This window comes from Ursus maritimus (assembly GCF_017311325.1).
Source record: "Ursus maritimus isolate PB19 chromosome X unlocalized genomic scaffold, ASM1731132v1 scaffold_X1, whole genome shotgun sequence".
Taxonomy (NCBI): Eukaryota; Metazoa; Chordata; class Mammalia; order Carnivora; family Ursidae; genus Ursus; species Ursus maritimus.
The window spans coordinates 72,532,873-72,553,370 of NW_024423319.1; the positions used below are offsets into that span (position 1 = coordinate 72,532,873).

Consider the following 20,498-nt stretch of genomic DNA (forward strand, 5'->3'; position numbering starts at 1 on the left):
GTCCTCATCCAATCTGGCACTTCGGGCAGCCCCATGACCCGCCGTTGCTGAGCAGCGGCCTAGGCCTCTGCTCCTCCCTCGAGCTCCTCAGATGCACTGGGAGGGAGGCTGGGATCCGCCTTCTGCCAGGGTCCCTGATGGCTGAGTGTCCCTTCTCCCAGGCCCTCACCATGGCCGAGTCCCCCGGCTGCTGCTCCGTCTGGGCCCGCTGCCTCCACTGCCTGTATAGCTGCCACTGGAGGAAATGCCCCAAAGAGAGGATGCAAACCAGCAAGGTGGAGTAGGGATGGGGGGGGACCGGAAGTCCAAGGCAGAGGCCGCCTGGAGGGGATAAGGAGGCCAAGTGTGCTCAGAGGCAGCTGGGGGGAAGGGGCTTTCTCTCCCCAGGAAGAAAATCTCTCTCTGCAGAGCAGCCCAACGCCTGGCAGGGAGCCCCATTGAGCTGCCATCCGTTGGGGACTCTAAGCTGGAAGTGGGGATCGGCTGTGAGCTTCTCTCCTGCCCCTTTGCAGTGCGACTGTATCTGGTTTGGCCTGCTCTTCCTCACCTTTCTTCTCTCCCTGGGCTGGCTGTACATCGGGCTCATCCTTCTCAATGACCTGCACAACTTCAATGAGTGTGTCATGGACCCCCTCCTTCCTCAGCATCCGTGTTAATCTATGCCCCACCTTGGGACCCCTGGGTGTTCAGTCATCCCCAGCCCTGCCCCGCTGTCCTGCTACTCAACCTCCTTAGAAAATTCCTCCACGGAGTCCCCTCCACCCCGCCCCCCACCCCAGCCCTTGGGGCCCCTGGCCCCATGAAGGGCTTCCCCTCACTCCCTTCTGGTCATCCTTCTGGACCCACCCACCCCAACTCCCCTCAGGCCACTATTAACAGTCCTCCCCCGACTCACACACTCTTGTCTCCCTTCCCACAGGTTCCTGTTCCACCACTGGGGACACTGGATGGACTGGTCCCTGGCATTTTTGCTGGTCATCTCTCTCCTTGTCACATATGCATCCCTGCTATTGGTGGGTCAGGGAGCGGCCCACCTAACCCCCACCCCAGTGCTCCCTTCCTGCTCAGCTTCACCCCCTGGCCTCCAAGGGGAGGGTAGGAGGGAGGCGTGAGCCTGGGAAGCCCCGCTCAGTGACCGGGGTGCTCATTACCGCCACCACCCTCTGCCTCCAGCTCCTGGCCCTGCTGCTGCGGCTCTGTGGCCAGCCTCTGCACCTGCACAGTGTCCACAAGGTAGAGTGGGGATGGGGGTGGGGGCGAGCAGGGGGGCCGCTGGGCCCGGCGCTAGGCCCAGCAGTTCTTTGCCAAGTACCTCAGTACTCTACCCGTGCACTCAAGCTCAGGAGCTGAGTGAACGAAGAAACGTGGATGAGTCAGGGGGAAAGAAGTGGTCCTGTTTTCCTAGAGCGGGGAGGGAGGCAGTCCAGGGAGCACTGAGCCCGGGCTGACAAAGAAGGCCGCATTCATCCCCTGTCCCCCAGATGCTGCTGTTGCTCATTATGCTTCTTGTGGCCGCTGGCCTCGTGGGACTGGACGTCCAGTGGCAGCAGGAATGGCGTAGGCTTACGCCTGTCACTGCAGGTGAGTGACTGATCTCCGGTGCCTAGGAGGGAGCCTTGGCCTGAGTCCAACCCCCTGGTGCCCAGGGCTGCAAGTAGCTCTGGACTCAAGTCCTAGGAGGGGGAAGGGGAGGGGCACTAGAGAGAAGAGCCCTCCTCACCAGCTCTTATCCACAGGCCACAGCCCCATTCCTTCATATCGGAGCAGTCGCTGGCATCACCCTCCTGGCCTGGCCTGTGGCTGATACCTTCTACCGTATCCATCGAAGAGGTGCCAACTCCACTCCCCGACATATACCCCCACTGGCCATCGACGCTGCTGCCTCCTGCTGCCTGTTTTACTGCACCTGCACTCTGCTTTCTGTCTCCCCCAGAGCTCACCCACTGCCCTTTCTCCATAGCCTGTCCCCCACCTCCCACAGGTCCCAAGACTCTGCTCCTGTTCCTATTTTTTGGAGTTTCCCTGGCCGTCTACCTGGCCCCACTATGCATCTCCTCACCCTGCATCATGGAACCCAGAGATTTACCCCCCAAGCCTGGTCTGGTGGGACACCGAGGGGCCCCCATGGTGAGTGTTGGGTGGAAGGCTGGCAGGGTGGGGAGGGTCTGCTCCTCCAGGCTGCGGCGATCAGGCCTGTGGGTCTCCGGGCTCCTGCCCTTCTCTGCTACCCCCTTCTCAATCCCCTTGCCCAGCTGGCCCCCGAGAACACCCTGATGTCCCTGCGGAAGACTGCCGAATGTGGAGCTGCTGTGTTTGAGACCGATGTGATGGTCAGGTGAGAGAAGCTGGGGGACAGAGGGACCCAGGAGGGGAGCTCAGGAAGTGATGACCAGTCCCAGAGCTCAGCCCTCTGACCCCCCTTGTGCCCCCAGCTCTGACGGGATCCCCTTCCTCATGCATGATGAGCACCTGAGCCGGACCACGGATGTGGCCTCTGTGTTCCCAGCCCGAACCTCCTCCCACAGCAGCGACTTCTCCTGCGCTGAGCTGAAGAAGCTCAATGCCGGGACCTGGTTCCTAGAGGTGAAGACAGCCTCACAGAAGAGGCAACCACCTGTAGAGGCACCTGCGGGGAGAGTTCATTCACCAATAAGCATTTTCTGAGCCCTGGGCTGAGCGATAGGTATCTAGTGTCTGCCTGCAAGTCCCCCCCTCCAGGGACAGGACAGAGCTGAGCCAGCAGGCTATCAGAATAGCAACACTAGAGTGAACGCAACACCTTTACGAAATACAGAGGACGGAGGCCGCCTGCGTGGTTCAGATGGTGCAGCAGCCGCCTTCAGCTCAGGTCATGATCCCGGGGTGGGGGGGGTGGTCCTGGGATGGAACCCTGTGCCGGGGCTCCCTGCTCAGTGGGGAATCTGCTTCTCCCTCTCCCTCTGCCCCTCCCGTCTGCTCGTGCCCTCCCTCTGTCTCTCTCTCAAATGAATAAATAAAATTGTTAAATGAATAAGTAAATAGAGAGGAGAGAGAGAGCAAAGCCACTCTTTGGCACGGTGGGCGTGGGAGACGATCAGGTGTGGCTTCACAAGAGAGAAGGTCTGAGCAGCACATGAAATGACAATGGTTTTTAAGACGGGCAAAGCAGGGACTGACAATTCTAGGCAGAGGGAAGAGCAGAGGCAAAGCCCAGAGGTATGAAGAAGTGTTTCCAGGAGACAAAAAGTCTCCTTGCTCAGTGCAACTGGGAGATAAAATTCGTGGGAGTAGTAGGATGCGAGACTGGCAAGGCGAGCAGGGGCTTCGTCTTGGAGGGCTTTGAATGCCAGCCCCTTCTAGAAGCACAGGCTTCAGTCTTGTAGGTGACAGAAAATATTCCTAAAGGTACTTTATTTGTTCAGTTCCTCTTTTCCTGATTATAAAAGTAATAATATATATATATATATATATATATATATATATATATATATATATATATATATATATATATATATATATATATATATATATATATATATATATATATATATATATATATATATATATATATATATGTCCATATATATATATATATATATATATATATATATATACACACACATACATGTACACACACGTACTTTTCACTTTGGACAAATAGGATCACTTCGTATATTCTTTCGCAACTTGACTAGTTTTTCACTGAACTCTCCGTATGATGACATGTCAGAGGGATTAAGACCAAGGGATGTCTGCGTTTGAGTCCTGGCTTCACCACCTGCTAGCTGCTTGAGCCAGGGCAACATTCCTTAGTCTCTCTGGGCTTCATTTTCCCATCTGTACAATAGGCATCATAACAGTACCTACCTTGTAGGATTATCGGGACGATTAAATAAATTAATACACAGAAAGTACCTCTAACACCGCCTGGCACATAGCCAATACTTAATAGGTGTTAGATAGCTGACTTTGTCTATGTCGGCGACTAGGAGGTAAGGTCGTTTGTTGATTACAAGGGGAGGAGAGGAGAGTGGCAGAGGTTTGGAACAGCCACTAGAAATGGAAGAAGGAGCAAAACAAGAACAAGTAAAAGGATGGTTAAGTGGGGCACCTGGCTGGCCCCGTCGTCAGAGCATGCGACTCTCAAGATCACGAGTTCAAGCCCCACGGTGGGCATAAAGCTTACTTAAAAAAAAAAAATAAAAAGGATGATGAAGTGGCACCGCAGGTGAAAAAGGATTATAGCGACAGTCCACACAATGTGCTCTGCCCCCCAGTGCTAGGGCTGGAGGAGGCAGTTATAGAGTTGAATCACAATTTGGGGCTTGGGGGAGCAGGCCGGACAGGAACGGAGTTGAGGGTGCTGTGGAAAAGTAATTCAAGCTGTGGACAGACCAAGGGTAGGGGACATAGGTGTGACGGAAAGGGGCTGAGGGACCGGGAGGGAACCAAGGGGCCAAGACCCCAGAGGTCTCTGAGACACCAAAGAGAAAATGTAGCAGGAGAGAGGAAGTTAGGAAACTGGGAGGGTAGGCAGTTGGGGGGCTCACAGAGTAAGGTGTTAGACGGTCTGGAAAAGGCCACAGTTGGGAGAAAGAAAGACCCTGGCTCGGAGGTTCCCAGAAGCTGGGCGCCAAGTGGGGGAAATGAGTGAAAATGGGAAGGATGGGGGAATGGCCTAAGGGCTCCTTCTGATCTTGAAATAATTTTCCTGTTCTTATAGAGGCAACCCTTCTGGGGGGCCAAGCGGCTGTCAGGCCCTGACCGGAAGGAGGCTGAGAACCAGACAGTACCAACGTTGGAAGAGCTGCTGAAGGAAGCCGCAGTCCTTAACCTTTCCATCATGTTTGACTTGCGCCGCCCCCCACGAAATCACACATACCATGACACATTTGTGAACCAGACCTTGGAGACCGTGCTGAGTGCAAGGGTGCCCCAAGCCATGGTGATACTGCCAGGACCCCAAGTGCTCCCTCTTGCCCCTCTCCCCCCCCTGCCTTCCCGAGGCCACAGTGATCACCTCCCCCAGGGCCCCATCCCAACTCATATACCCCCTTCTGTGGTCGGACCTCTCTGCCCCTGCCTCCGCCCCTGGAATCCCCAAGCTCTCCCCAGCTTCACACCTATCTTCCCTGAACCACAGGTCCTTTGGCTACCAGATGAAGATCGGGCCAATGTCCAACAACGGGCACCCAGGATGCGCCAGATATATGGACAGCAGGGAAGCAACAGAACTGAGAGGCCCCAGTTTCTTAACCTCCCTTACCAAGACCTGCCACTGTTGGATATCAAGTGAGTGCCAGGGGAAAGGAGCCAAGGGGATCCCATGAAGCTTCATGGCAGGGTGGAGCCACCTCCGGGAGGCCAAAGGCTGTTCATTTATTCACGCATACAACAAATATTTATCAATATGTTTAACACTCGCTGTGTGTCAGGCACTCTTTGTTGCAGGCTTTGGGCACGCGTACTAGTGAAAGAGACAGATAATAAACCGAACAAATTACATGCGTATTGGATAGTGATAAGTGATATGAAAGTAATAAAATGGGGACATGAAGTAGAGCAGTTAGGGTTGGGAGTGAGTGCTCGCAAGGGGCTACATTAGGAAGAGTCATTAAAGAGCTGCTGTCTGGGCTGAGACGTGACCGGTCACGAGCTAATGAACAATGAGAAGAGCTGCAAGAGGGCCAGGAACAGCAGCCGAAGCAAGGGGAAGGTGAGGCTGGGGAGGTAGGCAGGAGCCAAGCTGGGTAGGACCTTGGAGGCCCCAAGGACGACTTTAGCTTTCCTTCTTCTCCAAAGAGGTAAGTAAGTGCAAGAGAGGACAGGTGAGGGGAGAGAGGCGAGAGAGTCCCAGATGTGAGCTGGGTCCCGGCAGCTGACCCAGCCAGTAAACAGGATGGACTGCAAAGCACACAGTTGCCAAGGTCTCTTGTAAGGTCCCTGCGGTCAGGTAGAGGAAAAAAAAAAAAAAACAACATGGCCTGAATGATAGCCCAGTAATTGCAAGTATTTCAAGGACCTTTCCCCGAACTGTCACCATGGAGGGACACACGACATTGGCCTTGGCCCTCGCTTTAGTCTTGTCCTAGTCAACCTCAACTGCTGATCATGTTTCCAAAAGACATGAATTGGTAATGAATACACTGGTGATGAAACCGAGGCCCCAAAAGGCCTAGGCGCACTAAGACGAGAGACCAAACGTACCAAGAGGAAACACAACAGGGATAGATGTAAAGACCTCTATTTGCAGTCCAAAGGAAGCTCAGTTGCACAAAGGCAAGAGAGGAGATACTGGCATTCAGCAGGAACATGTGCAGAGAGAGGCCAGGGCTTTGACTGAATAGTGTGCATAATGAGTCATCGGTGGCATGTGACATTGCCAACACTAACCCAACCCGTGCCCAGAAGCCAGGAGGAGTTTTGCTGTACTCAAAGCTGGTCCAAGCCCACCTGGGATACCATGTTCAGATGCAAGCCCCCACACTCCGAAAGGAACATTGAGAAACTGAAGCAAGGTCAGCTTAGACGAGGTTTGGATGGCGAAGGGCATGAGAAGCCAGGTCCCCAGGCCTTGGTTGAAGGAACTGGGGCTGTCAGGCGGCCTGGGGAAGGGGTGACTCGGGGACGTGCTCACCTGTTCCTCAGCCCTCCAAAGGGCTGTCCTGGGACAAAGAAGAGAGACACAGATGGCAAAGCTAGGATCTGGAGGTGGGACCCACCAGGAGGCAAAGTTCAGCCACGCAAAGAAAATCACTCTCGGTCGGGGGCTGCTATGTAAAGATGGAACTGATAGCTCCCTGGCAGCGACACTGTAGCTTCAAGCGTGGACGGGGGCTGCGTCCTGTGCCTCGTGCCCCATGACCCTGGAAGTTCCTGTTTCCCACCTCCACAGGGCACTACACCAGGATAATGTCTCGGTGAACCTATTTGTGGTGAACAAGCCCTGGCTCTTTTCCTTGCTCTGGTGCGCAGGGGTGGATTCGGTCACCACCAACGACTGCCAACTGCTGCAGCAGATGCGTTACCCCGTCTGGATTATCGTAAGGGCTCTGGGACTGTCACCCCACCCCTTCCTCCCCACGGCCCTGCTTCTCCTTAACCCTGGCCCTCTCTTCCTTACGTATCCCGCTGCCCGCCACCGCCCCCCGCCCCCGACAGGTGCCTTTTCCTCTTCCCGCAGCCCCCTCAAACCTACCTAATGATGTGGATCATCACCAACTGTGTCTCCACCCTGTTGCTTCTGTGGACCTTCCTCCTCCAAGGGTGAGTGCTTCACGTCTCAGCTTTCTGGGTCTTCATTCTCCCCCAGGGTCCCAGTGACAGTGACGGGGCTGATTCACACTCATGTATGCTGCCTGGAGCGTGGGGTTGGGTCTGTTTGGTTCCTTTGAGATTCCAAGACCCTCCCTTATACGCCAAATTGGCTTGAGCCTGGGAAAGGCAGTGTGGGGGAACGTGGGATCAGAAGGTCATGCCTGAAGCTGGCTGAACTCATGATGGGAAGCTTTTCTCCCTTTAGGAGATGTAAGAAGGAGAGAGAGAAAACTGGTAAGAACGTTCTCCCCTCACCTCATTTTTCTCCTCCTCTAGCCTGCCCTTCGGTCACTCCCTATATGTCCTCCCCTCTCCCCACCCCCTGCTCTAGGCTTAGAAACAGCAGTGCTGCTGACCAGGATCAACAATTTCATAATGGAGTGAATGCCCAACCCTGGACCCCCACCAACCAGAGTCTGAGGCCTGTCTGGATTGACTAACAACAAGGAAGGGAGAGTGGCTGAGTGGGGATGGGGTGGCGTAAACTTTGCCAACAGAAGGTTTTGAACTATGAGGGCCCTCTCCACACATGGTGGGCACGCGGCAAGCTTCCATGGATTCTGGCTCCCCTTAGGCTTTTGACCTGAGGTCGTTGGGAAGACAGTGAGGCATGGGCAGTTTCTCCCAAAATGAAACTAGAACAGAGGAAGTGGGAAGGAGGTTGCCGCGATGTTTCAGATCTGTGTGCACGTGCTCTTGTGTAGAAGGCACAGGGTGTGTCAGGGATGGACCAGCTTGGACCAGTGACTGGAGGAGATGACAGAAGGGCCTTTTCTGGAGAACTAAGACGATGGAAACACCAATCCCACTCCATTCACTGTCTCTCCTGATCCCTGCAATTTAACTGCTTTCCTGCCTAGATGCTGGGGGCTAAAGAGCCCATGTAGCCATTTAATTCTGTGCCTATAGGTGGCTTTTTGCTGTTCACAGCCTTTTCTTCAAGACAGGTTGGCTCCTCCTATGTTGTTAATCTGTTAACTCAATGAATTTAACTCCTGTTTGGTCGTGGTCTGATCTTTTCAGCGCGGGGTGGGGGGGCTTGGTGGGGATGCACCTACCATGCCGGTCCTATGTGACATGACACTGAGGGGTCATCACGGGGAGGTTCAGGGACTGGAGGTGGGAGAACCATCTGTGGGACAACGAAGGGCTGCAAGAGGGGAAGCAGGAGGGCAGCCACCGCGGGGGACCTTCTGGGTGGCCGAGGCATGCTGCGCAGAGTTGCGTTGTAGCTCCACCTTGTGGTCACCTGCCTCAAGAAGAACGCCGCGTCAGTCGTCACCGTGACGTATGAATGCCACCTGTTTTCCGTGCCGGTTGGGTACCTGTGTCCTTGACTCTAGACCCTGAGGGTATAATCCGATTTCCACAAGTTTGCGCCTCTCTGAGCTGCTGCGCGCAGGGTCTGGTTCCCAGGCCCTCCTTCCCCTGGAGGAACATGTTCCCCAGTGTGTTTGCTGCTCGTCAGGTCCTGGGCTAAAACACTTAAGGTGACCAGTGAGGAGCTGACCTAGGATGAGGAGTCCGGTAGAAGGGGGAGGGAGGGGCCGAGGCAAAACCCGGGACCGGAGCGGGCTCTGTGGCTGACTCTTCAGTCTCCCACCGCACCAACATTCACCCCGGTTCGTGTCTCCACACGAAGGGAAATCGAATTAAGAGGCTGGAGAGGTCAGAAGATTCGGTTCTCAATTCCCCTCCTCCCGCCAGACTGGGACCTGGAGCACCACCAGCCCCTCGGGACAAGACCCTACTCGATTGTAAAGGCAGCCTCCGGGAACTACAATTCCCAAGATACCCCTGACCACTTCCGGTCTCCGGATTGACGGAAGCGAGTTTGAATTTGTATTCCCGCCCCCTCCTCCTCCCGGGCCCCGCCCCTTCCCTTCTCACCGCCCTGCCCCCGCCATGCATACACATGCACTTACGTACACAGGCCGCGGTCCAAGCCAACATACCTGGCCTGCAGCTGGCGCGGTGGGAGGGGGCGCCGGCGCGCGATGGGCGGGGAGGAGGTGGGCGCTTCGGGAGGCCACGCCGCGGCCGCTGTCTGGTCCCAGTCTCCTCGGGCGTCCACGGCACCTTGTAGCGGTCAGGTCTCCTTCACACACTACCCTTTCAAGCTGCATTTCCTTAGTTTTCCCTGTTCCCGATCCGCCCCTCAATCTGACCGACTGCCGGCCTCAGCTCTGGGGCGCCCAGCCTGTCAGGTACCGCCAGGCTCTCGCGTCCCAGCGCGCACCTCCACCCCGCACCCCTCCTTTTCTGTCCCCTCCCAGGCGTCCAGCCTCGCAGCCCAGGAACCTCTTCCTCCCCTCCCCTAACGACCCAATCCTGACAATCTCCAGGCTGTCCAGCCACCGTGGCCTCAACTTCTCAGCTCCCAGGCTCTCAGCTGCAGTCCTGTAACCTCAGAGTCCAGACTCCTGGCCAGAATGCCAGGATCTAGTCCCAGGCCCTTGAGTCCTCGTCCTGAGCCTGCCACTGCCTGTCCTTACCGTCTTCCCAGGAGGACTGGACAGCTATGGCACACTTAACTTCTATGAGGCCCTGGACTGGAGAGTGGGACTGACGAGGGTGGAGGGCCTCAGGGAGCTGCTCATTGGGGTTGGGGTGCAGTTGCTCTCCGTTATTTTTAGCTGCTGACTCACAGCTCCTGGCATCCGGGTTTGGGGCTAGCAGGCTGGGCTAGGGGGCTATTAATAGAGCTGAGGCACAGCCCCGACCCAGTTCATTTTGGAAGCACAGGGAGCAAGGAGCCTCCCTCTTTTCACCATGCCGGGTGGAGATGTTGTGAACTGAGGCAGTGGCTGAACCAGTACCTCTCTGGCTATCAGTACCTCAGCTCAATATCTCTACCTTGGAACTCTAGAGGGAAGGCCCACGACAAGACTCCCGGGCACAGCTCTCCCCTCAGTTTGCCGTGCCTCGGGGCTCTGCCACAATGAACGTCCTGTTGTACTAGCTGAGACTGAAGACACTAGTCCCAAGTAGAACAGTGATTGTGGCTATAGCCTTGGCCTGCCTGGACCTACTCTTGGGCTAGAATACTAGGTTACTAGGAAGAAAAGCTGTGGATTTATGGTCCCCAAAGGCCCTCATAAGGATGGGGTGTTTCATCATGGTCCTAAGAGAGGGGGCATGGAGCGGAGAATTTGCTAGTCCCAAACTAGACACAGCACTAGAAAACAAGCTGAATTCTGTGTTTACCGCTTGTCGATTCTTTTTCTTTCCATCTTGTTGGGATCGGTCCCTACACACAGGGGTCAACAGACCTCAGGATCTCTCCCAGCTCCATGGACAAACCTAATTTGGGAAAGCCATGGAGAAACTTGGCTCCACCAAGATATGAATGATTTTTTACATACTATTTCTACAGAGACTTTTTATTTCAATGGGCTAACGTAGGAATTCCCAGGGTGCCTGGGTGGCTCAGTCCATTAAGTGTCTGCCTTTGGCTCAGGTCCTGATCTCAGGGTCCTGGGATCCAGCTCCTGGGACCCAGCCGGGGTCTGGCTCCCTGCTCAGCGGGGAGTCTGCTTCTCCTTCTCCCTCTGCCCCCCCCCCATGCTCGCTCTCTCTTTCAAATAAATAAAAACAATATTTAAAAAAAATAAAGTAGAAATTCCCTAATCCATACATTGGGAATGGTGGGGAAATCTTGATACTTTACTGGACTACTCACCAAAATTATTCCCACCCACACCCAATTTGCTAGAATTGCCATTCACCAAGGATGCACACCCACAACAATGCCCGCTAACTTGTAAACCAGAAACTTCTGCCTTCAAGCGACCCAGATCTCCAGCTCCCAGGTGAGACCAGAGGGCTTTGGGGCAAGGCTGATTGTTTCTCCACACACAAAATCTACTTTGTACACAGCTCCACCTTCAAGAATGAGCCCAGATTATCAGACAGCACCTGCCCCAAAGGGGTCATTTTGCTGCGGCACCAGAGAGACGGTGGGTGGGATGAGAAACGGTCTCTTTCCTCCTCCCAGATCCCCTTGCCTACTCCTCCTCAAGGGGCTTCAGTCTCTGCGCAGGCCTCCGGTTGCCTAGCAACCACAGCCGCCTGCAGGGGCGCGGGCCTGCTTTGGACCTGTAGGGGGCGCCTGTCTCCCTGGTGCCTCGGGCTGGAGCTCAAGCACTTGCGAGGGGGTGCCAAATGTCAAAGCGTCTCAGGGTTGACCAGGTCCTCCCAGCCCTCCTAACCCAGTCCAGTCTAAGTCTCTCTGGAATGAGTGGGGAGAAGCTCACTATGATTCTAAAGGGATTTTACTCATATTCATTAAAAATGAAAAGATGAAAGGGGGGGGAGGGAAAGAGGGCGCGAGAGTGAGCGAGAACAAGAGCGAGAATCAGTCAGTAAGGATGGGGCACGGGGAAGGCATGTTTGACCCTCTGCATTCTCTCCAGGCTTCGCAATGTGTATGCCTCAATCAGAGCAGTTCAGAGGGCCCAGGCTATAGGGGACTTTTTTCCTGAGCCACTTTTAGGATGTGGGACAAAAGAGTCTAGCACTCTTTTTGTCAATATTGTCAAACTGCTGAGCATGTAAAAGACTTCAAGCTCCTGTGTTACCAGCCTAGCCTAGACTTGGTCATAAAGAAACATATTAATTCATTTGTTCATTCAACAATAATAACTAACCCTAACCTGTTGTGTACCAGGGAAGATGTGAAATGTTTTACCCTTAGCCCTCACCAAAACCCTATGATTATTTCCGTTTCACAAGTAAAGAGACTAAAGCTCAGAGCATGTTCAAGGTCACACGACTAGTGACTGTGTTGGGTATGACTGAGCAACCAGTGTGTGCCAGGGTCTAAGAATACAGAAGGCAAGACACCTCTCTCTTTTCACTACCTAATGAACACCTAATCACCCTTCAGGTCCAAACTAAAAATGTCATCTCCTTTGTGAAACTCTTCTTAAGTCCTCCCCCCACAAGGAGAGTCAATACCTTCCTTTTCTGTACACCCCTCGGAAATGGCCCTTCTCACGGGACTGTGATGATCTGCTTCCACATTTCCATTTCTCTAACTTTGAGCACCTCAGTGACAGGGCTATTTCCAGTGTTTACTATTCATCTCCATCTGGATGTCTAATAGACACCTCAAACTCAACATGTCCAAATCTGCACATCTGATCTCCCCCACCCCCACCCCCCAAAGAATGGCCACTCCTAAGGCTGTCCTCATCTCAGTCAATAGCAGTTTCACCTTTCCAGTGGCTCTGGCCAAAAAGCCTTGGAACCACACCTCATATCCATTCCGTCAGCAAATCCTAGTGACTCTCTCTTCAAAATATGGGTTCCTCTGAAACCTTTCATAAGCTGAAACGGCAAAAAAGCAATTACCATTAATGCGTATGGAAAAATTTTTGAGTGTTCCCAGACCCAAAAAATAACCTCTCTTAGGCTTTTCTGATACCTGAGGGCACATCTTGCTAACGAATGCACAAAATAAATGGAGATAAAGCACAGATGCTCACAGACACAGTTCAAAGCTATGGTGACTTGAAGCTGAGCTGCTGAGTGCAATTCCCCAGGAAGGAGCTTGGCCAGGCTGCTCTCGCTGCTGTGCCTGGGCCTTGCTGTCTCTATAACTGCTTGCTGCGAAACAAATGCTGAATGCTATTTTCACTTTTTTTTTTACCTTTTTTTTTTTTTTAAATAAAAGCAAAAATCCTTTTTGGATTTCTTTCAGTTGGCGAAAACAGGTACTGATGCTGGTCTTTCTTAAAAGCAAAGTGGTGTAATGCAAACTTTTGGAAAGTGGAGGATACCCACACGTCCAGAATCCAGCCAGTTCTCGTCGCTTCCAGCACAACCGCCCTGGTCCACACCACCATCATCTTTCACCTGAATCACTGCAGAAGTGTCCTAACTGGTCTCACTGCTTCCATCCTTGTCCTCTATGGCCTCTTCTCCCCACAAAGGCCAGAGTGAGCTTGCTAAACCCAAGTCAGATCATGTGAGTTCTCAAAACCCTCCAATGGCTCCCCATGTCTCTCAGGGTAAAGCCAAAAATCCTTATAATGGCCTACAGGCCCTATACAATCTGATTCCCTATGAAATCTCTGATCTCATCTCCTGGTACTCTTCCCCTACCTCATTCTGCTCTGGCCACTTAGTCCTCCTTGCTGTTCCTTGAACAAGCCACGCGTACTCCTTCCCCAGGACCTCTGCACTGGCTGTTCCCTCCCTAGCTCTACTCTTCGGTATGGCTCACTTCCTCACTTCCCTCAAGCCTTTGCTCAAATGTCACCTTCTCAGTGAGGCCTACCCTGACCAACCTATTTAACACAGCCTCTATTCTATTTTCCAGTTTCCAATAAAAACAGGGTATAGAGGAATGAAGTAAACGACACCATGTGGAAAGAAAAAAAAGAAATCCAGAAGGTAGGATAATCTGCAAAATAAGTGACTCGTACTCTTCAAAACATCAATGTCATTAATTAAAAACAAAAGGTGAGAGACTTCTAGTTCTGGACCCAATTTGAGTAGATAAACTTCTCCCTATTCCTCCTGTAGCTACAACTAAAATCCTGGGCATTATATATAAATCAAACATAAGAGGACTCTGAAAGAAGGAGAAAAGAACAGACTTATAAGGCACCCCGGTGACCTGAACTCAAGTCACCGAGGTCCCTAGGTTTCTCGTTGCCTCATATATCCCAGACTGGTGCTGGAGAAACCAGCAGGCTGGACGTGCCAATGGGCACAGACCAAAGAAAGCCCCAATAAATGCCTGCTCTCTCTAGCCAAAAGACCAGGAAACGGGCAGCTTAGCCAGACAGAAAAGGCTTAAACAAGAACCACTCTGCTATAACCAAACATCACAGAAAAGAACCACAGCCCCGCCCATGCCAGTAAAGGCCAAGTAGAAACCCAGACTTCTACTCTCACCAGGCTCCCCCAACACCAACATGCTCTGGGGTGGTGTCAGAAAAGGCTGAATAGGGAGCCTGGACTTCCATCCCCACAGGGTAACATGGCTTCCTCTCCCTGCTGGATGATATCAGAGTGTCAGAGGAGGCCTAGTGGAGACTCAGGACTTTGCTGCTGCTCTCCCTCTCCTCCCCTCCCAGTTCACTGCTCTACCATTTTTGCCCCTACCTGTAGCCCCCACCCATGGTCAGTGGAAGCCACCTGGGGAGCAGGAAAGAGGCACTTCAACTCCTCCCAGCCAGAGAGGTATCAGTGGACATCTAGTGGGGAACTGGAACTCCCACCCCTGCCCAGCAGCAGGGGAAGCCCGGATTTCCACCCCTACCAGCAGCAAATAGGTCCCCTGCCTCTCCCTGCTTGGGGAGGGGGTTGTAAGAGGAGACTTAGTGGAGAGTCAAGGACTTTCACTACCACCCAAAAGTAAAGAGGTCCCTCTTCCCATCACTCCTCCTGGGGGTCTCGTGGGGGCTACATGGGGAAGAGTAAAGAGGCACTCATACCCCTTCCTAGCTCAGGTGGTATCAGTAGGGATCTGTAATTCTACACCCCTTCCCAGCAGTAATGTGGAGACCATCCCCACCTTGGGTGTCAGTGAAGGCCAAGTAAGAGAATCTGGACTTCTAACCCCACCTGGCACTGCCCCAGCCCTTCCCCTGCCAGAGCAGTCTCAGAGGAGACCAGCTAAATAGGTTTAAATAAGATCCAGAGTCTCATAACATAATATCCAAAAATGTGTAGGATGTAATAAAAAAAAATCACTTATCATACCAGGAACCAGGACAGCCTCAACTTGAATGAGAAATAATCCTCAGGCACCAACACCAACGTGACAGAGAGCTTTCAGTGATCTGACAAGGATTCTAGAACAGTCAACATAAAAAATGCTTCAGTGAGCAATTACAAACAAGGTTGAAACAAATTTTAAAAAAAAAGTCTTGGCAAAGAAATAGGAGATACAATCAAGAATCACATAGAAATTTCAGAATCAAAGAATACAAAAACCAAACTAAAAAACTCAGTGTGTGGACTTATCAACAGGATGGGGAGGACAGAGGAGAGAACCAGTGAGCTTGAAAATAGAACATTAAAAATTACCCAATCTGGGGGCACCTGGGTGGCACAGCGGTTAAGCGTCTGCCTTCAGCTCAGGGCGTGATCCTGGCATTATGGGATCGAGCCCCACGTCAGGCTCCTCCGCTGTGAGCCTGCTTCTTCCTCTCCCACTCCCCCTGCTTGTGTTCCCTCTCTCGCTGGCTGTCTCTATCTCTGTTGAATAAATAAATAAAATCTTAAAAAAAAAAAAAAGAAATAACCCAGTCTGGTGGTACCTGGGTGACTCAGTCAGCTAAGCGTCTGACTCTTGATTTCAGTTCAGGTTGTGATCTCAAGGTCGAGGTCATGAGATTGTGCCCCATGGTGGGCTCTGTGCTTGGTGGGGAGTCTGACTGAGATTCTCTCTCTCTCTCCTTCTGCCCCTCCCCTGTGCTCTCTCTCTCTCTCTGATAAATAAATAAATCTTTAAAAACAAAAGAAATTACCCAATCTGAACAACAATGGGAAAATAGAATTTTTAAAAAATGAACAGTGTTTCAGAGACATGTGGTGACTATCCCCTAAGACCTAACATGCACATCACTGGAGTACCAGAATGAGAAGAGAAAGAAGGTGAGGCTGAAAAAGCCGTCCAGAAATAATGACTGAAGATTTCCCAAATTTGGCAAAAGATAAAACCTACAAATTCAAGAAGCTGAACAAAACCCAAACAGGATAAACTCAAAGAAACCCATGCCAAGATACGTCATAACCAAACTTTTGAAAAACAAGACAGAGAAAATCTTGAAAACAGCACAAAAGAAACAACACCTTACCTACAGAGGAAAAACAATTCAAGTGTGGGTGGATTTCTCATCAGAAACCATGAAGGCCAGAAGAAAGTGGCACAACATATTTTAAGCACTGAAAGAAAAGAACTGCCAACCCTGAATGCTTTACCTAGTAAAATACCTTTTGGAAATGAGGGGGAAGTCAAGAGACCCTCAGAAAAAGGGAAGTTGACAGACTACATCACAAGCAGACCCACCCTAAAAGTATGGTTAAAGGCAGTTCTCAAAACAGAAAGAAAATGATAAAAGAAGAAATCTTGGAACATCAAGAAAGAAGAAAGAATTGAATGAGTAAAAATGGAAGTATGTGCAATAGACTTTCCTTATCTTAAGGTGTCTGAATTATGTTTGATACTTGAAGCAATAAATATAACATTGTCTGATGTGGAGCTCGATATATGTGGAGGAAATATTTAAGACAACTGTACAATACTATACTATAAATGGGACATGGTAGAGGTATTTAAAGGGAGGTGAGGTTTCAATACTTCCCTCGACCTGATGAAATGCTGAGAGTTAGATCCCTGTGGTGACAAAACAATTCTGTATCTTTGTTGCAGTGGTTGTTATTGGAATCTCCACATGTGGTAAAATGGCACAGAATTATACCTGCATTGTACCAATGTCAATTTCCTAGTTTTGATATTGTACTGTAATTACGTAAGATGTAATCATTGAGGGAAACTAGGTGAAGGGTACATGGGCCCTCTCTGTGCTGTGCAACTTCCTTGTAAATCTATAATTATGTCAAAAATTTTTAAAAAATTTTTAAGATTGGGGCTGTTCTAGATTAAAAGTGGTTAAAGACACAAAGGCGATGCAGGAGCCTTGACTAGATTTTGATGTTAAAAACGTAAAAGGCGGATTTGGAGAAATTTGAATATGGACTAGACATTAGATGCTGTTGGATGATATGAAATTATTGTTAATTTTCTTAGATGTCATAATAATATCGTGGTCATGTAGGAGAATATAAGATGGATGCTGAAGTATTAGGGGCAAAAGTGGGATGAAATCTGCAACTTACATTTGAATGGTTCAGAAAACAATGTAGCTACATGATCGATCAATAGAGCAAATATAACAAGACAATACCAGTTGCTGAGTCTATGATAAAGATATATAGATGCTCATTGTACTATTCTGTCAACATTTCTGTATGTTTGTGAATTTTCATTTAAAAAAAAAGTTGGAGAGAATACATGGAAGATTGATACATTATAAAGCAAGTGTAGCAAAATGTTAATAAGCATCCAGGTGGTGTTTGTTCCCTGTAACTTTTTTTCAACTTTCCGCACGTTCGAAAATTTTCCTATTAAAATGTAGAGGTAAAAAACTTGAAGAAAGATGATTACAACCTGGTGTCCTCCCCTGGCATTCCCAACACCTCCTTCTCTGATCGACTTTTCTTTCTTTCCCCACAGTACCGTATAATACTATACTAAATATGGGACACAGTAAAGATATTTAAAGGGGGGGGTGAGGTTTCTATACTTCCCTCAACCTGATAAAACGTCGTTCTGTTTGTTGCTATATCCCCAAATCCTAGAACAGTGTCCACACATAGCAAGTGCTAGATGAATGTTTGTTAAGAATAAATTTCCATATCCCTAGGTCCTAGGTCAAGGTCTTGCATAGAGTAGGTGTGCAGGAACGTTCATTGAATTGAACTGAGATCTACATTCTACAGGAGAACTTAGAATGGGCCTATGGTACCAGGGTGGTTCAGAGCATGGACATAGCCGGGATCTGCATCCTCATTCTGTCCCTTCCAGCTGTATTAATATCTCCAAGCCTCGATTTCTCGACTGGTAAAATTAAGATAAGCCTAGTAGCACCTTGGTAGGGGTTTTGTTTGCATGTAAAGCACGTAGGACTTTGTAAAGACTCGATAATTGGTGGCTAAGGACAAAATAAGAACAGCAAAGAAGATAGTCTCCCCTGCATGCCATCCTGCCTCTGTCCCCCAACAGGCTGAGCCAGGGAGGCTAAAGAGATGTCCTTGGACAAATATTCCCAAGTTCTTCTCCGGGTCCCCTGGGATGGTTTCTCTCACTGCAGATCTCTTCTTACCTTTCCTTCTGCCCTGGGCTCTCTCTCCTTTTGGCATCCTGAAGCTCTTTCTCCCATCATAACAGTGCAGGAGTGGGGAGAAGGACAGGAGCCCGTGGGCCAGGGACAAGAGCTTAGAGCTCTCCTTTCCTCCTGTTCTAGGCTTGAGTCCCTCACTGTGATGGAAGCAGGTCAAGTGTGAGATTGCGGTCATTTCAGGCCTAGAGGTTGAAAGAACAATAGTCCTGAGGAGGAGGCACTGACAGGAGAGTAGCCACATATGCTGCCCCCTTCCTCGGTCCCCTGTTAAGAAAGATCACCTTCCCTGCCCTGTTCCAACGTCCCTTTGGTCCGTTCTGCTGCTTCAAGTCTTTACTTCTGCTAGCCCCAGCTCACAGCAAGCCCAGGGACCCATTGAGCATCTCCCTGCAACTCCCTCTTGGAAGTGGGGTGGGGCGGAGTGGGAGGAGGACAGGCTGAAATTGGAGATGTGGGGGCACTAGATCGGGGGCCGAGCTCACCCGTGGCCCAAATCCCCCGTCCCCGCTTTAGGGTTGGCGGTACCCCAGATATCTGGGGAGCTGGGGCTGAGCCTGGGGGCGCCACTGCCTCTGTTCCTTTAAGGAGCCGCTGTTTAGCATTCCTGCCGCTGCCGCTGCCGCTGCCTGACTCTGCACGCTGATTGGCTGGAATCAACTGAGAAGGGAGCCAGGGAGAGATGCTCTTGACTCCACTCAGATCCATCCTGGGGACCAGTGCAGGAGCGGTCCTCTCAGCACCCAGCCTCTGCCCAGGCTCCCGCTTCTTCTTTGCCGCTGGGCCTCGGCCCAGGAGCCACGACGGGCGACACGGAGCCGCCAGTGCTGGAGGGGGAGCCGTGGGTGCGGGGCAGCGTAGGGGCAGAAGCCCCGGGACGCCCGCCCGGCCCCAGGCCCCGCTCCGCCCGGGCGCCCCCACGGGTGCCCCCCCCTTCCTGGTCCGAGCAGTGTGAGTGTGCCCGGGAGCCCAGCGGCGGCGGCGGTGTGGAAACCGGCGTGGGCTGGGGGGTCCGGGCGGCGGGGGGCAGTGCCATGCACAAGCACCAGCACTGCTGTAAGTGCCCCGAGTGCTATGAGGTGACCCGCCTGGCTGCCCTTCGGCGCCTCGAGCCTCCTGGCTATGGGGACTGGCAGGTGCCCGACCCCTATGGGCCAGGTGGGGGCAATGGAGCCAGCGCGGGCTATGGGGGCTACAGCTCGCAGACCCTGCCCTCACAGGCGGGGGCTACCCCCACCCCCCGCACCAAGGCCAAGCTCATCCCCACCGGCCGGGATGTGGGGCCAGTGCCCCCTAAGCCAGTCCCGGGCAAGAGCACCCCCAAACTCAACGGCAGTGGCCCCAGCTGGTGGCCTGAGTGCACCTGTACCAACCGGGACTGGTATGAGCAGGTATGGACCAGCAGTGGGGGGGGGGGACGGCGGGGCACCCCAGGGGGGCTGGAGACTGGGGGCTTAGAGGCCTGGGGGGGTGCAGCAGGGGTTCCTGGAGGCTTCCAGCCAGTGGAACCTGAGCCCTAGCATTTCACCTGGGCCAAGAGAGGCGGTTGGAAATGTATGCTTCTCTGTGTGTGTCTGTTTGGGGGTCTCCATTTGGAGGGGATTGGGAGGAGCTGTGTGTGTCAGGAGGTGAAGGTATGGCGGAGGGGCACATTTTCCTGTGGGGGGAACTGGGTTTGTCTCAGTGCGGGGGTTTAGCAGCGTCTCTGTGTCTGGCAGGGGGCGGGAGGTTCTGCGGGGGCTGTGTGTGGTGTGTGTCTCCACAGGAGGGGAGGAGGGGGCATGGTGCTCTGCGTAGGGGGGACATATGTGTGTGTGTGTGGATGTATGTTAAGGTGTGTGGAGGAAGGCAGTGGAGCTCCTGTGAATCTCTGTCGAGGGGGCCCATGTGCCCGGCTGGCTGAGCTTCATCCCTCAATGCCATGAGTCCCTTTCCGTCCCAGTCCCTTTGTGTGTGAATGTGCACATGGACATGTGGGGACGTCTCTCTGAATGTGGAGGTGTCTCTGTAGATGAGGCTGCAGGGAGAGCTGTGTTCGCCTGTGTGTGTGGCTACATGTATATATGTGTGAACATGTGGCTCAAGTGTGTGCATGTGTGTGCCTCTGTGTGTGTGTGTGTGTGTGTGTGTGTGCGGTGTCCCTGGTGAGAGGCGCTTGACAGGCAAGGGAGGGGAGGGGGAGGAGGCAAGAGACACGTCCCAAGCAAGGCTGAGAGGCTGCTGAGAAGGACAGACTCTTTTGTCCAAGCAGCTCTGAAGTGTGTGTGTGTGCTGGGGGGGGGG

At 52.1% G+C, this 20,498-nt stretch overlaps 2 protein-coding genes and 1 long non-coding RNA gene across 4 annotated transcripts in view; 2 read left to right on the plus strand and 1 right to left on the minus strand.

The window, feature by feature from the left end:
* GDPD2 (glycerophosphodiester phosphodiesterase domain containing 2) overlaps positions 1–8,295 on the plus strand; it is a 10,388-nt gene extending 2,093 nt beyond the window's left edge. Inside the window, exons 8-15 of the mRNA XM_040630742.1 lie at positions 2,253–2,335; positions 2,433–2,583; positions 4,703–4,924; positions 5,123–5,271; positions 6,875–7,022; positions 7,163–7,245; positions 7,502–7,530; positions 7,628–8,295. Of these exons, the coding sequence (XP_040486676.1) occupies positions 2,253–2,335; positions 2,433–2,583; positions 4,703–4,924; positions 5,123–5,271; positions 6,875–7,022; positions 7,163–7,245; positions 7,502–7,530; positions 7,628–7,680 (918 nt within the window). The 3' untranslated portion in view covers positions 7,681–8,295. The remainder of the gene's footprint in view (positions 1–2,252; positions 2,336–2,432; positions 2,584–4,702; positions 4,925–5,122; positions 5,272–6,874; positions 7,023–7,162; positions 7,246–7,501; positions 7,531–7,627) is intronic.
* Positions 5,327–9,877, minus strand: LOC121102867. Of its 2 annotated transcripts, XR_005834970.1 has the most exons (5): positions 9,792–9,877; positions 9,252–9,375; positions 8,355–8,545; positions 7,178–7,413; positions 5,327–5,922 (listed from the first exon to the last, which is right to left on the minus strand). It is a non-coding gene; the product is annotated as an uncharacterized LOC121102867 (long non-coding RNA). The 2 variants fall into 2 exon arrangements; XR_005834968.1 differs by lacking the exon at positions 9,792–9,877 and having other exon boundaries at positions 9,252–9,695.
* A 9,372-nt stretch (positions 9,878–19,249) lies between these two features.
* DLG3 (discs large MAGUK scaffold protein 3) overlaps positions 19,250–20,498 on the plus strand; it is a 52,574-nt gene continuing 51,325 nt past the window's right edge. The window contains 1 exon segment of the mRNA XM_040630762.1: positions 19,250–19,606. Within this exon segment, the coding sequence (XP_040486696.1) occupies positions 19,250–19,606 (357 nt within the window).